Genomic DNA, 13,849 nt, shown 5'->3' with positions numbered 1-13,849 from the left:
CAGCTGTCTCCTCTCCTTGACATTGCAGTGAGAAAGGGCAAAAGTAGCCGGTCTCACGGAGCATAAATGTGCTTCCCGTCCTGACCTGCCACGTGCTGCCTCCTTACAAGTGCTACCAGATCGCCTTGTTCATACCCTGGAGCCCCGGCCCGGACCATGTGGTGAAAGTGGCCGAGTTCCTGGCTGAGCACAACAAAGCGAGGCGGAGCATCTTCACTGCCCGCCTCTACCACGACTGTGACCCGGGATTCCAGCACGGGCTTCACAGACTGCAGGACAAAGGGGCACGTGTGCAGATCATGTCTTCTAAGGGTGAGAGGTTGGGGCCTAAGGAGTGTCAGAGGGGGAGGGACAGCATGAGGCCAAGGGAGTCTGGGATGCCCTTGGGACCATGTCCCAGGAGAGCCTGCAGGGACTGAGCCAGCACTGGCAGCCAGGAGATCACACCTAGGCCCAGGGTCAGGGGACAGAGGTCTGCCAGGCCTGACTGTTTTCTCCTCTATCTCAGAATTTGAACACTGTTGAGAATACTGTGTACAAGAGAGATACGCCACACTGGCCTCGCAAGGGACTGTGTGAAAACTACCCATCTCCTGTTACTAAGCTGGAGGGTAGCCTCACAGCTGATTCCCTCACTCCTCTTGGCTCCTGCTCGGCCTCCTGACGCCTTCCCTCTGTCCTGGACCAGGTTCACTCCTGCCTGGGCCTTCTGAGCTGCTCCTGCCCTGAGTACCGCTCTTCAGTGCCCCCCACCTCACTGCCTCCTCCCCTCTTTCCTGACCCTGCCTGTGAGAGGCTGCTTTCTGCCTCCAGAGCAACCTCCATCCATCCCCCAATCTCCTCCCTCCCATCCTGGGGCCCCTAGCCTGGCTCCTCCCATCTCCCCATCATACCTGAATCTTATCATTGAACTGAATATAAATGGGTACTAGAAATATACATAAGCGTGAAAGTTAAATTTTGAGAAACATCTCTTATAAAAACTGATGCTAAGAATTGGGTCATTCTTGTCACGCCTAATTCAGAGGCCAGGAGCCAGGAGGGGAAACCACTCAGGCTACAAAACCTCACTTCCACAAGCCTGATGGCTGAAACTGCTCACCATACCCCAAAACCAGCTTTACCTATAGCTTCTGAGTTAAATCGCTGTAACGCTGGGACTCACAGTGCCTACCACAGTGGCTCATCAATGCAACCTGCCAGCTCCCTAGAACCCAGGTCCTAGGACCCATTAACTTTCTGAAAGAGGAACACAAATATTTCTCCTTTAAAAAAATCTTTAATCTTCCCTTTGCTCTCCATGTACGCACTGAATTGCAATTCTTTTTCCCAAATAAAACATTAAATCTAGAAATTTCTCTCCACAGTTTTATCTTGACTTCAACATACATGGGGTCAGAAGTGGGATCCAATTCTCACTTATTTCCAGGGGAATCAGCAGCCCACAGCACTACGGCAGGAGGTACCCACACTGGTAACCCCCTCTGCCCCCTGGCAGATCTTTCTTGGACAAAACTGCAGAATTGGGTTTGCATTCTGTTTCATTTGAGATAAGGTTGGGGAGGGGCCTTTCCCCTCCTGTTTGGGAGATTTCCTCTTAGGAGGGTTATTTTCCTCCCATTGATCTGGGCTGTGAGGTTTGGACCTCAACAAATTTGGAAGACGTGATTCCCCCTCATTTGGAGAAAGCTATCATCCTTCCTGGTAAGCACCTACTTAATTTCCCATCAGGGCTTGCATTTATTGTACTTTTGTGTATTTGATGTCAAACTAAATTACCTAGATAAACCGAGTAACAGGCAGGGTGCAGTGGCTCACGCCTGTAATCCCAGCATTGTGGGAGGCCAAAGCAGGTGGATCACCTGAGGTCAGGAGTTTGAGACCAGCCTGGCCAACATGGTGAAACCCCATCTCTACTAAAAATACAAAAATTAGCTGGGCGTGGTGGTGGGCGCTTGTAGTCCCAGCTACTCGGTAGGCTGAGGCAAAAGAATTGCTGGAACCCGGGAGGCGGAGGCTGCATTGAGCCAAGATCGTGCCACTGCACTCCAGCCTGGGTGACAGAGTGAGACTCTATCTCAAAAAAACAAACAAACAAACAAAAAACTGAATTACAAATGAAGTCAAAGTTCAAAGGCATGCCAAGATATTTTCTGGGACTCCAGCCTGTAACATCTTCAATCATTATAGGGATTATTCAATCTATTGTTTTTTGTTTCTTTTTCTTTTGGAGATGGGAGTTTTTTGGTTTTTGTTTTTTGTTTTTTGTTTTTTGGACATGGAGTTTTGCTCTGTTGCCTAGGCTGGAGTGCAATGGCTTGATCTCAGCTCACTGTAACCTCTGCCTCCTGGGTTCAAGCGATTCTCCTGTCTCAGCCTCCCAAGTAGCTGGGATTACAGGCATGTGCCACCACGCCCGGCTGATTTTTGTATTTTTGGTAGAGACGGGGTTTCTCCATGTTGGTCCAGGCTGGTCTCAAACTCCTGACCTCAGGTGATTGGCCCGCCTCGGCCTCCCAAAGTGCTGGGATTACAGGCATGATCCACTGTGCCCGGCCCAATCTATTGTTCTTTAAACCAAAAGACCATGATTTAAAAATCATACACTTTAAATAAGATATGTATATCTCATTGATATCTTTTTTTTTTTTTTGAGATGGAGTCTCGCTCTGTCACCCAGGCTGGAGTGCAGTGGCAGGATCTAGGCTCACTGCAACCTCTGCCTCCCGGGTTCAAGAGATTCTCCTGCCTCAGCCTCCTGAGTAGCTGGGATTACAGGTGCGCCACCACCATGCCCAGCTAATTTTTGCAATTTTAGTAGAGATGGGGTTTCGCCATGTCGGCCAGGCTGACCTCGAACCCCCAAAGTGCTGGGATTACAGATGTGAGCCACCATGCCAGGCCCTGGATAACTTTCTTTAAATCAACAAAGTAATAAATTTTGTCACACTGTCAGCTCGCTTGCATGTGGACATAGCTTAGCTTTTACATTGATAAGACTCCAAGCTGGCCGGGCGCGGTGGCTCAAGCCTGTAATCCCAGCACTTTGGGAGGCCGAGACAGGCGGATCACGAGGTCAGGAGTTTGAGATCATCCTGGCTAACACGGTGAAACCCCGTCTCTACTAAAAAATACAAAAAGCTAGCTGGGCGAGGTGGCTGGCGCCTGTAGTCCCAGCTACTCGGGAGGCTGAGGCAGGAGAATGGCGTAAACCCGGGAGGCGGAGCTTGCAGTGAGCTGAGATCCGGCCACTGCACTCCAGCCCGGGCGACAGAGCAAGACTCCGTCTCAAAAAAAAAAAAAAAAAAAAAAAAGACTCCAATATATGGAGAGTTAGGCCAGGCACAGTGGATGAGGTCGTCGGGGTGGTTCCTAATCCAATAAATCTGGTGTCCTTATAAAGGGGAGATTTAGGCCGGGCATGGTGGTTCATACCTGTAATCCCAGCACTTTGGGTGGATCAGGAGTCAGAAGTTTGAAACCAGCCTGACCAATATGGTGAAATCCCCTCTCTACTAAAAATACAAAAATTAGCCGGGTGGCTGCACACCTGTGATCCCAGTTACTCAGGAGTCTGAGGCAGGAGAATTTCTTAAACCTGGGAGGTGGAGGTTGCAGTGAGCTGAGATCACGCCATTGCACCACATCCTTGGTGACAGAGCAAGACTCCGTCTCAAAAAAAAAAAAAAAAAAAAAAGAAGCTTAAAACAAAGACGGGACGTTCTTCCTTCTGCCTTCTGAGGCCTCCCTAGTCCGTAGTGCGGGAGCTTCTAATAAACGATCATAACTTCACCGCACCCTGTGGCTCACCTTGAGTTCTTTCCTGTGAGAGATCCAAGAACCCATCCTTGGAGTCCGGATCGGGTCCCCTTTTCCAGCAACAAACACAGGCCACAGTGGCCAGGCCAAACCTCCCCTCCTCCTGGAGACAACACCTAAGCAGAGGCCTGTCCTAGACAGCACAGGGTCTCTGCTGCAGGGATTCACTGGAGGAACAGTGGGAATGCTGCCTGTGGGAAGGACTAGGAAAGGGTTCCGCCTTCCTTTCCATCCTCCCTGCTTCTCAGCCTGGGAGACTCAGCTCTCTGATTAACCAGCACTACAGAGTGCAGATCTGATGTCGCTTCTGGCAGGTCCCCGCTTATTCTGGAATCTTCCATGGACTGTAGCCCCAACATTAGGACAGATAGGGTGGAGGGGATCCCATTCCCAGGAACCTTCTAAATTCCCACCCAAGCTCCTGTGACCCCAGGGGCCATGCAGGGTCTAGGGGGCTGTCAGGGTGTGCAGGGCGGGAGGATATGGAGGGACAAGCTGGGCAAGATTCAGTGGGACTCCTTGGTATGGAACCTAGACTCTGCAGTGACTGCCCCTAGTCCTCGCCCTTGGGATTCAACTTTCCTTGGGGCTCTTTAGTTTTTCTCTTTTCTTTTTTTTTTAGATGGAGTTTTGATCTTGCCACCCAGGCTGGAGTGAAGTGGCACAGTCTTGGCTTGCTGCAACCTCCACCTTCCAGGTTCAAATGATTCCCCTACTTCAGACTCCCGAGTAGCTAGGATTACAGGTACCCGCCACCACACCTGGCTAATTTTTGTATTTTTAGTAGAGACGAGGTTTCGCCATGTTGCCCAGGCTGGTCTCGAACTCCTGACCTCAGGTCATCAGCCTGCCTCAGCCTCCCAAAGTGCTGGGATTACAGGCATGAGCCACGGCACCTGACCTGGCTCTTTGGTGTTTATGATCTGAAGGGTGTTGGTTGATATGCATGAAGATGAGAACACAGGTTCCAGGATGCAAATGCGAAGTCCAGGTCCTTCATCTCTAACCTGGGAGGCCCTTTAGGAGCAGTAAGTCCCCTTCCTCATGTCTCCTCTCCTCCTCTTTCCATGGAGCAATGAAGAACCTCAAAGCAGGTAGCTGTGGGGGAGGAGGGACACAGGAAGCCCTGGCCAGCCCTCCAGCTCTGCTGTTGATTTGCTGTGTGACCTGGGGACAGTATCTTAGCCTCTCTGTGCTTGGGACCTCCTCTGACTGTCAGGATCACCGTCCTCCCCTCCCAGTGCTATCTGGGGACTGGGCTAGGTAATGGGCACTGGATCCGCTGGAGATGCAGTCCTGAGCCCTGACCCCAGTGCTCATTTCACATCAGGCTCAGGGTCCTGCCAGGAGGCTGAATGACAAAGGTCAGTGGGGTGGTGGGGAGGGGGCTGCAGCCTGCCCTGCCCACCAGGGGAGTGACATCTGGCCTGTGGTCTCAGCCCTGGTCTGGATCCCTGTTCTTCTCTGTGGCTTCTATTCCTTTCGTTTATTATACTTTATTTTATTTTTTGAGACGGAGTCTCGCTCTTATTGCCCAGGTTGGAGTGCAGTTGCCCAGGTTGGTCTCGAAATCCTGACCTCGGGTGATCCACCTGCCTCAGCCTCCCAAAGTGCTGGGATAACAGGCACCATGACCAGCCATCAATTCCTTCCTTCCTTCCCTCCTTCCTCCCGCCCTCCCTCCCTCCCTTCCTTCCTTCCTCTCTCTCTCTCTTTTTTTTCAGTGTCTCGTTCTGTCACCAGGCTGGAGTGCAGTGGTGCGATCTTGGCTCACTGCAACCTCTGCCTCCCAGGTTCAAGTGATTTCCCTGCCTCAGCCTCCCAAGTAGCTGGAACTACAGGCGCCCATCACCACGCCTGGCTAATTTTTTGTATTTTAGTAGAGATGGGGTTTCACCATGTTGGCCAGGATGGTCTTCATCTCCTTACCTCGTGATTTGCCCACCTCAGCCTCCCAAATGTTGGAATTACAGGTGTGAGCCACTGCATCCAGCCTTTGTTCCTTTGTAAACTATACCTGGGGAGGGAGTTGGGTCTGGCTGTACCTGGGGAGGGAATTGGGGATGGGAGGATGGGAGGTGAGGCATCTCCATCAGACTTCCCCTGCCAAGCCTGAGGAACGTAGGGAAAGGAAGGAGCCTGAGGGATCTGAAGCACCCAGGGCCCTCCCACTCCAGTCCCCAAAAAAGGGAGAGGGTGGAGCCACCCTCATCAAGCCCTGGGAGGTGACTTTTGGGAGAGCTGCCTGGAAACAAAAGTGAAACTTAGTGCCCCAGACAAGCAGGGGCAAGCCTGCTAAGGAAGCTGTGGCCAGAAGCACAGATCAGGTACCGCTGCCCACTCTGTCCACTGGGTCCTCTGCTGCCCCTTCCTGCCTGGCAGCCCTTCTGGGCCTCAGCCCTGGCCTCCCGCTGCCCCAATCCCATCCCTGGGCTCCTTCCCCTCTGACTCCCCTGCCGCCCCCACTCCCACCCAAGCTCTTTGCCCTGCTGTGTGGTCGCCCCACTGCTGCTTCTGAATGGGCTGCCTCCCCCAACTGCCCCAGTCCAGGTCCCTGGCTGAGACTCTCCCCTAAAAGTCATGGTTGGGCTGGTGCTCCCCACCTTGGGAGGGTGCTCCCTCTGTGTGCTTCCTGCCATTCCTGGGTTCTGAAACTGGGAGAACTGAACTAAAGGATGACAGGAGCAATCTGGAATTTTGTTCACAGCGCTTTGATGAACTTTCTGTAAGATTTACTTTGTTTCAATACAGAGTCTTAGGAGAAGGTGTGGGGAGGGAATGGTCTCTGAAGCACAAGGTAAATCTTGTCTTCCAAGGATGTCTCCACTGCGGGCAGAGGAGGATGCAGATGACCCCGAACACACGCTCCTCCTCACAATCAGCATTCACCATTTATAATGACACCAGTAACATGGAATATAGGGAAAAACTTAATGATCAGGAGAAATGCTTTTAAAATTTTTTAATTTAAAATTTAGTAAGAAGAGAGCCTGATCCCCAATGGCTCCCTCCTGCAGGGCCCCATGATGCAGAGGCTGGACAGGGCTGGCCTGGAAAGGGGCCCCAGCTCCATCTGTCCCCAGCTCTGTGGCCTGGGCGGGTTACCCCGCCTCTCTGAGCCTCTAGCCCCTCCTCTGTAAGATGGGAATGGCCCCTGTAGCCCTCCGGCAGCATCACATGAGTTCAGACTCTCTCAGCACTTAGAAGAGGGCCTGGGCCTGGGGGATGGAGGTGCTACTCTGATTTTTTTTTTTTTTGAGACGGAATCTCTGTCTGTCTCCCAGGCTGGAGCGCGATCTCAGCTCACCACAAGCTCCGCCTTCCGAGTTCACCCCATTCTCCTGCCTGGCCAGGCACAATGGCTCATGCCTGTAATCCCAACACTTTGCGAAGCTGAGAGAGGAGGATCATCACTAGAGGCCGGGAGTTCCAAACCAGCCTGGTCAACATAGGGAGACTCCTTATCTACTAAAACTAAAAAAAAAAAAAAAAAACAAAATAACATGAATAGTAAAATGCCAGGAATTAACTGAACTGAAATAGTAAGAGCTCTTATTTTGAAGTGGAGAATTTTATTCACTTTTCTTATTTTTAATGGGTTGGAGGATGGGTGGCAGAAATACTGCGAGGATGGGGGATCTGTCCCCGGAAAGACCAGGGCTGGGGCCCCGAACTGGGAGAGGTCACCCTGGCCCTGCTGCCCCTGCCAGCATCTTCTCTTCCCCTCTCCTCCTGCTTGGGAAAGCTGCAGAAATTCTCAGGATTTGGAGGCTTGAAATGCTCAGGGGTTTTCCAGAAAGCAGAATAGAGAGTAGAAGGGCAATGACCAATCAGAGAGGCCAAAGAAAGGGAGCTCAGGCCCTCAGGGAGACAGCACGGGTCACAATCCTGGCCGGGCGCGGTGGCTGACGCCTATAATCCCAGCACTTTGGGAGGCTGAGGTGGGTGGATCACCTGAGGTCAAAGGAGTTCAAGACCAGCCTGGCCAACATGGTAAAACTCCATCTCTACAAAAATACAAAAACTAGCCGGGCATGAAGGAGGGTGCCTGTAATCCCAGCTCCTTGGGAGGTTGAGGTGGGAGAATTGCTTGAACTGGGTAGGTAGAGGTTGCAGTGGGCCGAGATTGCACCATTGCACTCCAGCCTGGATGACAGAGTGAGACTCTGTCTCAAAAATAAATAAATAAATAAAATGAAATAAAATAAAAGCAAAATCCAAAATTGAATCCTCTGTAGAATGTAATCACAATTCAAGAGAGCAAAATCGATGTAACTCCTTCAGCCAAAAATCTGTCACAACGCTCCCTTGGTGACAACAGCTTTTCCTGTTCACCCAACTCTGTGTTTGTGCAGACAAAATTGTGAGACACACACCTAAGCAAAGAGCATAGTGTTAGAGGAAGCTCTAGTCTCCACTCCATCACTCCCCAAGAAGAAGGGTTCTGGTATTGGACATGTAGGGGTCGAGAGGCTTGTGGACCTCAAGGAGGGGTGTCCAACTGCAGCTGGAAAGAGGGATCTGGGACTCAGGCGAGAGGCGTGTGAGCAGCTCAGAGAAGGTCTGAGCTCAGCGGAGCCAGAAAGGCACACCCACAGTTCTCAGGCAGGGGATCCCCACCCAACCCAGGCAGAATAGTGATGAGGTCAGGGCAGTCCCATGCAAAGAGCCTCAGCTGTGGGCAGCAGCGGGTGCCCTCCCAGGTGGGAGGATGGGAAGTAGCAGACAAGGTGCGAGGGAGCACTCCCCTCCTTCTGCCCTCCTGCCAGCCCTTCTTCCCCCTCCTCCACTACAGTCCTCCTGGCCAACAACTAAAGGGGAGACCCTCCCTCACCAAGGAGAGGGGTCCAAGTGAACAGAAAGAGTTGGGTTTGGCTGGCCGCAGTGGCTCACGCCTGTAATCCCAACACTTTGGGAGACCAAGGTGGGTGGATCACCTGAGTTCAGGAGTTTGAGACCAGCCTGGTCAACAGAGTAAAACCCAGTATCTACTAAAAATACAAAAATTAGCTGGGTGTGGTGGCGGGCATCTCTAATCCCAGCTACTTGGGAGGCTGAGGCAGGAGAATCACTTGAACTTGGAAGGCGGTGGTTGTAGTGAGCCAAGATCGCGCCACTGCACTCCCGCCTGGGCGACAGAGGGAGACTCCGTCTCAGAAAACAAAAAAGAGTTGGGTTTGAAAAGTGGCTTGAGCCTGGGGTGACTCCAGATGACGCTCCCTTCATCTTTGGTTTTCCCTTTCTGTTGCACAGAAACACGATGGCTCTGCTAACAGCCAAAACATTCAGCTTACAGTTTAACAACAAGCGCAGTGTCAGCAAGCCTTACTACCCGAGGAAGGCCCTCTTGTGTTACCAGCTGACACCGCAGAATGGCTCCACGCCTACCAGAGGCTACTTAAAAAACAAGGTGCCGCACGGGCTCTCTGGGCACAGGCCCGGCAGGGGCTAAACCCATCTGATGTGTGCATGAAATGCCTGCCTACAAATTTCTCAATTGCTGATTTAACACCCTCTGTGTCTTCCTAACCCTCGGTCCCTGCCTGGGTTTTGGCTTAGCTGGGTCTGAGTGGCCCAGCTTCCCTAGGACGCTCGCCATTCCTTCCCGTCCCCGGGCCTCTGAAGAAGTCATCCCTTGTGTAGAATCCTTTCTGTGGAATCCCTTCTGTAGAATGTTCCTTCTGCTCCTCTCATTTACTCATTCTCCCAATCTCAGCTCAGTTACTACTTCGGGGAAGCCGAGGTGCCCTGCCACGGTCTGAGTGCAACTCCGTCACATCCCTGTCCTCCGCTCTATTGCCAGCCCAGACCCACCCTGCCTCCCCGCCCCCCGCCCCCCGCCCCGCTCTCACCTGCTGTTTAGGATCATCCCAGGTTGGACACAGCCTCCTAGGCGGGTGTCCAAAGGCAAGGTCCGCAAAGCTTCGGGACTGGGGCGTGCAGGTGTTGTCTCTTCCTCTGGACACTGGGATCTTTGTCCAATTTAGAGAAAGCTGTGGAAGCCTCGGGACAGATGAATTAACACACGGGGGCGTGAGTGCAGGACTGTAGAAATCAAGGAAGGCAGGAAGCGGGTGCTTGCTCTGTGTTAGTCAGGGCCACGCACTAGAAAGTTCACCAGACAGACCCCTCCGCACCCCCTCCCCGCCCCTGTCCCTCCCCCGCCAGTCACGTGACTCCTGGCCTCTCTATTCTCACCTCCCGGGACCCTCCCCAGAAAAAGCACCATGCAGAAATTCGCTTTATTAACAAGATCGAGTCTATGGGACTGGACGAAACCCAGTGCTACCAAGTCACCTGTTACCTTACGTGGAGCCCCTGCCCCTCCTGTGCCGGGGAGCTGGTTGACTTCATCAAGGCTCACCACCATCTGAACCTGCGCATCTTCGCCTCCCGCCTGTACAACCACTGGCTCGGGCACTATCAGGAGGGGCTGCTGCTTCTGTGTGGATCCCAGGTCCCGGTGGAGGTCATGGGCCTCCCAGGTAGGCAAGAGGCTTTGCAGCTCCAAGAGGGCAAACCCCCGGGGACGCAGGTTTGGCGAGGGAGGGGGCGGGGGAGGTGGGAGGGTGGAGGGGGCGGCATCTGTGGGAAGCCAAGAAGGAAGGATTGTGGGTCGGTGGAGGCCCAAGATCCGACACCACCCAGGAGGGAGAATTCCCCGGACAGAGCAATGTCCAGGGAGAGGAAGGGAAGAGAGGGGAAAGGAAGCAAGAGTTCCTGGCGCTGCAGCTGCTGCCCCTGGGGCCTGTCTGGTTTCCCTCTTCGATCTCAGAGTTTACTGACTGCTGGGAAAACTTTGTGGACCACAAGGAACCGCCTTCCTTCAACCCCTCTGAGAAGTTAGAGGAGCTAGATAAAAACAGCCGAACCATAAAGCGACGGCTTGAAAGGATAAAGGTGAGGAGTTGCCCTGCCTGCTGCCCCCTCCCCCCCTCCACCGCCTGCTGCAGCCCCGCACCCCCTCACACCTCTGCCCACTGCGCTTACCCCTACCTTTTTTTCTTTTCTTTTTTGAGACAGGGTCTCACTCTGTCACCCAAGCAGGAGTGCAGTGGCACGATCTTGGCTCACTGCAACCTCCGCCTCCCGGGTTCAAGTGATTCTCGTGCTTCAGCCTCCCAAGTAGCTGGGACTACAGGTACCCGCCACCACGCCCAGCTAATTTTTGCGTTTTTAGTAGAGACAGGGTTTTACCATATTGCCCAGGCTGGCCTTGAACTCTTGGCTTCAAGTGATCTGCCCGCCTTGGCCTCCCAAAGTGCTGGGATTACAGGTGTGAGCCACCGTGCCCGGCCCCACTGCCTGTTTTTTTTGGGGGAGTTCTCCTCTCGCACCAGGGGCTCCCTCTTGTTCTTTTAGATTCCAGGGGTACATGTGCAGGGTTGTTACATGGATATATTGTGTGATGCTGAGGTTTGAGTCCCCCAGTCTACTGGCACATAGCACCCAATAGGTAGTTTTTCAACCCTGGTCTCCCTCCCACCCTCCCTTCTTTTGGAGTCTCCAGTGTCTATTATTTCCATCTTTATGTCCATGTGTACCCCTCACCATATACAAAAATTAACTCAGCCGGGCGCAGTGACTCACGCCTGTAATCCAAGCACTGGGAGGCTGAGGCAGGCGGATCAAGAGGTCAGGAGTTTGAGACTAGTCTAGCCAACATGGTGAAACCCCATCTCTGCGCCTGTAATCCCAGCTACTCTGGAGGCTGAAGCAGGAGAACTGCTTGAACCTGGGAGGTGGGAGGTTGCAGTGAGCCCAGATCATGCCACTGCACTCCAGCCTGGGCAACAGAGCAAGACTCTGTCATGAAAGAAAAAAAAAAAATTAACTCAAGATGTGCTGGGCATGATGACTCACGCCTGTAATCCCAGCACTTCAGGAGGCCAAGGCAGGTGGATCGCTTGAGCCCAAGAGTTCAAGACCAGCCTGGGCAACATGGCAAATCCCCATCTCTACAAAAAATACAAAAATCAGCCAGGCATGGTGGCATGTGCCCATGGTCCCAGCCATTTGGGAGAGTGAAGTGGGAGATTGCATGAGTTCAGGGAGGCGAAGGCTGTAGTGAGCTGAGATCGTGCCACTGTACTCCAGCCTGGGCAACAGAGTGAGGCTTTGCTTAAAAAAATAATAATCACCTGGGCTGGGCACCGTGGCTCACGCCTGTAATCCCAGCACTTTGGGAGGCTGAGGCAGGTGAATCACGAGGTCAGGAGGTCGAGACCATCCTGACTAACACGGTGAAACCCCGTCCCTACTAAAACTACAAAAAATTAGCAGGGCGTGGTGGTGGGCACCTGTAGTCCCAGCTACTCAGGAGGTTGAGGCAGGAGAATGGTGTGAACCCAGGAGGCGGAGCTTGCAGTGAGCTGAGATTGTGCCACTGCACTCCAGCCTGGGCGACAGAGCAAGACTCCGCCTCAAAAATAATAATAATAATAATAATAACTCAAGATGAATTAAAGACTTAAATGTAAGACCTCAAACTACAAAACTCTTAGAACAAAACCTGGGAAATACGAAATACTCTACTGGACACTGGTCTATGCAAACAATTTATGATTAAATTCTGAAAAGCAAATGCAACCAAAACAGAAATTGACAATTGAGATCTAATTAAATGGAGCTCCTGCACAGCAAAAGAAACTATCAACAGAGTAAACAGACAATCTCCCTTTTCTAAGGAGCTCTTGTCACCTCCCTGTTTTTCTCCAGGCCTTCTTGGCCCTTCTGGTGCCACTTCTTTTCTCTTCCTGACGATCTCATCCTCACCTCTCCCTCCCTTCCTCCCTGTGATGTCTCACCAGTTGATACCTCCTAATTTCTCTCTTTCCATCTCAGCAGTCCCGGAGTGTGGATGTTTTAGAGAATGGCTTAAGAAGTTTGCAGCTTGGACCCGTAACCCCCTCATCATCAAGACGCAACTCAAGATGACTTTCCCTGGGGCATGTCAGTTGCCTCATAGCCTGCTGGTCCTGTGGGCAAGCACCAAGCTCCACAGTGCCGGTTCCTTGCCCCAAACCTGGCCCCATCCAAGTACAGAAGACCTTTCTTTCCTCCTTTTTCCATATTGCTTTTCTGTTCTAAGTGGGTTAATAATTTTATAATTGAAAAAATAAAGATAATTTTAAAGTCTGTAAATCCGGCCAGATACGGTGGCTCATGCCTGTAATCCTAGCACTTTGGGAGACTGAGGTGCTCAGCCAATAAATTTCAATTGTTTATGAATCACCCAGTCTGTGGTATTTTGTTATAGGACATATGGACTAAGATACTGAGTTAAGGCAGGGTGCAGTGGCTCATGCCTATAATCCCAGCACTTTGGGAGGCTGAGGTGGGTGGATCATGTGAGGTCAGGAGTTTGAGACCAGCCTGACCAACATTGCAAAAACCTGTCTCTACTAAGAATACAAAAAATAGCCAGGTGTAGTGGCACGTGCCTGTAATCCCAGCTACTTGGGAGGCTGAGGCAGGAGAATCACTTGAACCTAGGAGGTGAGGGTTGCAGTGAGCCAAGATCATGCCACTGCACTCCAGCCTGGGCAAGCAAGTGCGACTCCATCTCAAAAAAGAAAAAGAAAAAGAAAAAAAGGCCAGGCACGGTGGCTCACCGAAATGCTGTAATACCAGCATTTTGGGAAGCTGAGGTGGGTGGATCACCTGAGTTTGGGAGTTTGAGACCAGCTTGGCCAACATGGAGAAATCCCATCTCTACTAAAAATACAAAATTAGCCTGGTGTGGTGGTGGTCGCCTGTAGTCCCAGCTACTTGGGAGGCTGAGGCAGGAGAATCGCTTGAACCTGGGAGGTGGAGGTTGCAGTGAGCTGAGATAGCGCCATTGTACTCCAGCCTGGGTAACAAGAGCAAAACTCCATCTCAAAAAAAAAAAAATGTACAAAGGATTTTATTCTACAGCACCAAAAAAATAAAAATAAAAAACAAACAACAACAACAATGCTCTATTGAAAGATTCCCTGTTGAGTCTAGAATCACTGCATTATTTTATAGTCCAGGTAACCTCTGTCCC

General features: G+C 51.8%; 1 protein-coding gene across 9 annotated transcripts; it reads left to right on the top strand.

The window, feature by feature from the left end:
• Positions 1-6,005: 6,005 nt before the first annotated feature.
• On the top strand, positions 6,006-13,055 carry APOBEC3H (apolipoprotein B mRNA editing enzyme catalytic subunit 3H). 9 transcript variants are annotated; one of them, XM_033233929.1, is made up of 6 exons: positions 6,030-6,146; positions 6,365-6,544; positions 9,073-9,229; positions 10,037-10,304; positions 10,595-10,719; positions 12,667-13,055. In XM_033233929.1, exons 2-6 carry the CDS (start codon positions 6,495-6,497, stop codon positions 12,754-12,756), a joined length of 690 nt encoding a protein of 229 aa, XP_033089820.1. In that variant the 5' UTR covers positions 6,030-6,146; positions 6,365-6,494; the 3' UTR covers positions 12,757-13,055. The 9 variants fall into 9 exon arrangements, 4 of the variants coding, with proteins under 4 accessions (XP_033089821.1, XP_033089822.1, XP_033089820.1 ...); XM_033233928.1 differs by having other exon boundaries at positions 6,038-6,146; positions 12,664-13,055; XM_033233930.1 differs by lacking the exon at positions 6,365-6,544 and having other exon boundaries at positions 6,006-6,146; positions 12,664-13,055.
• The last annotated feature ends 794 nt before the right edge of the window (positions 13,056-13,849 follow it).

This window comes from Trachypithecus francoisi, unplaced genomic scaffold, assembly GCF_009764315.1.
Source record: "Trachypithecus francoisi isolate TF-2019V2 unplaced genomic scaffold, Tfra_2.0 Lachesis_group14, whole genome shotgun sequence".
In the NCBI taxonomy this organism is placed as follows: Eukaryota; Metazoa; Chordata; class Mammalia; order Primates; family Cercopithecidae; genus Trachypithecus; species Trachypithecus francoisi.
This window is presented reverse-complemented; position numbering and strand designations above follow the sequence as displayed.

What these genes read in the sequence shown, in the direction of transcription:
- APOBEC3H (XM_033233928.1), top strand. Translation starts at nt 6,495, where the DNA reads ATGACAGGAGCAATCTGGAATTTTGTTCACAGCGCTTTGATGAACTTT. An exon ending in GAGGCTACTTAAAAAACAAG is followed by an intron (nt 9,230 to 10,036) that starts GTGCCGCACGGG and finishes GACCCTCCCCAG; the next exon opens with AAAAAGCACCATGCAGAAAT. An exon ending in GGAGGTCATGGGCCTCCCAG is followed by an intron (nt 10,305 to 10,594) that starts GTAGGCAAGAGG and finishes CTTCGATCTCAG; the next exon opens with AGTTTACTGACTGCTGGGAA.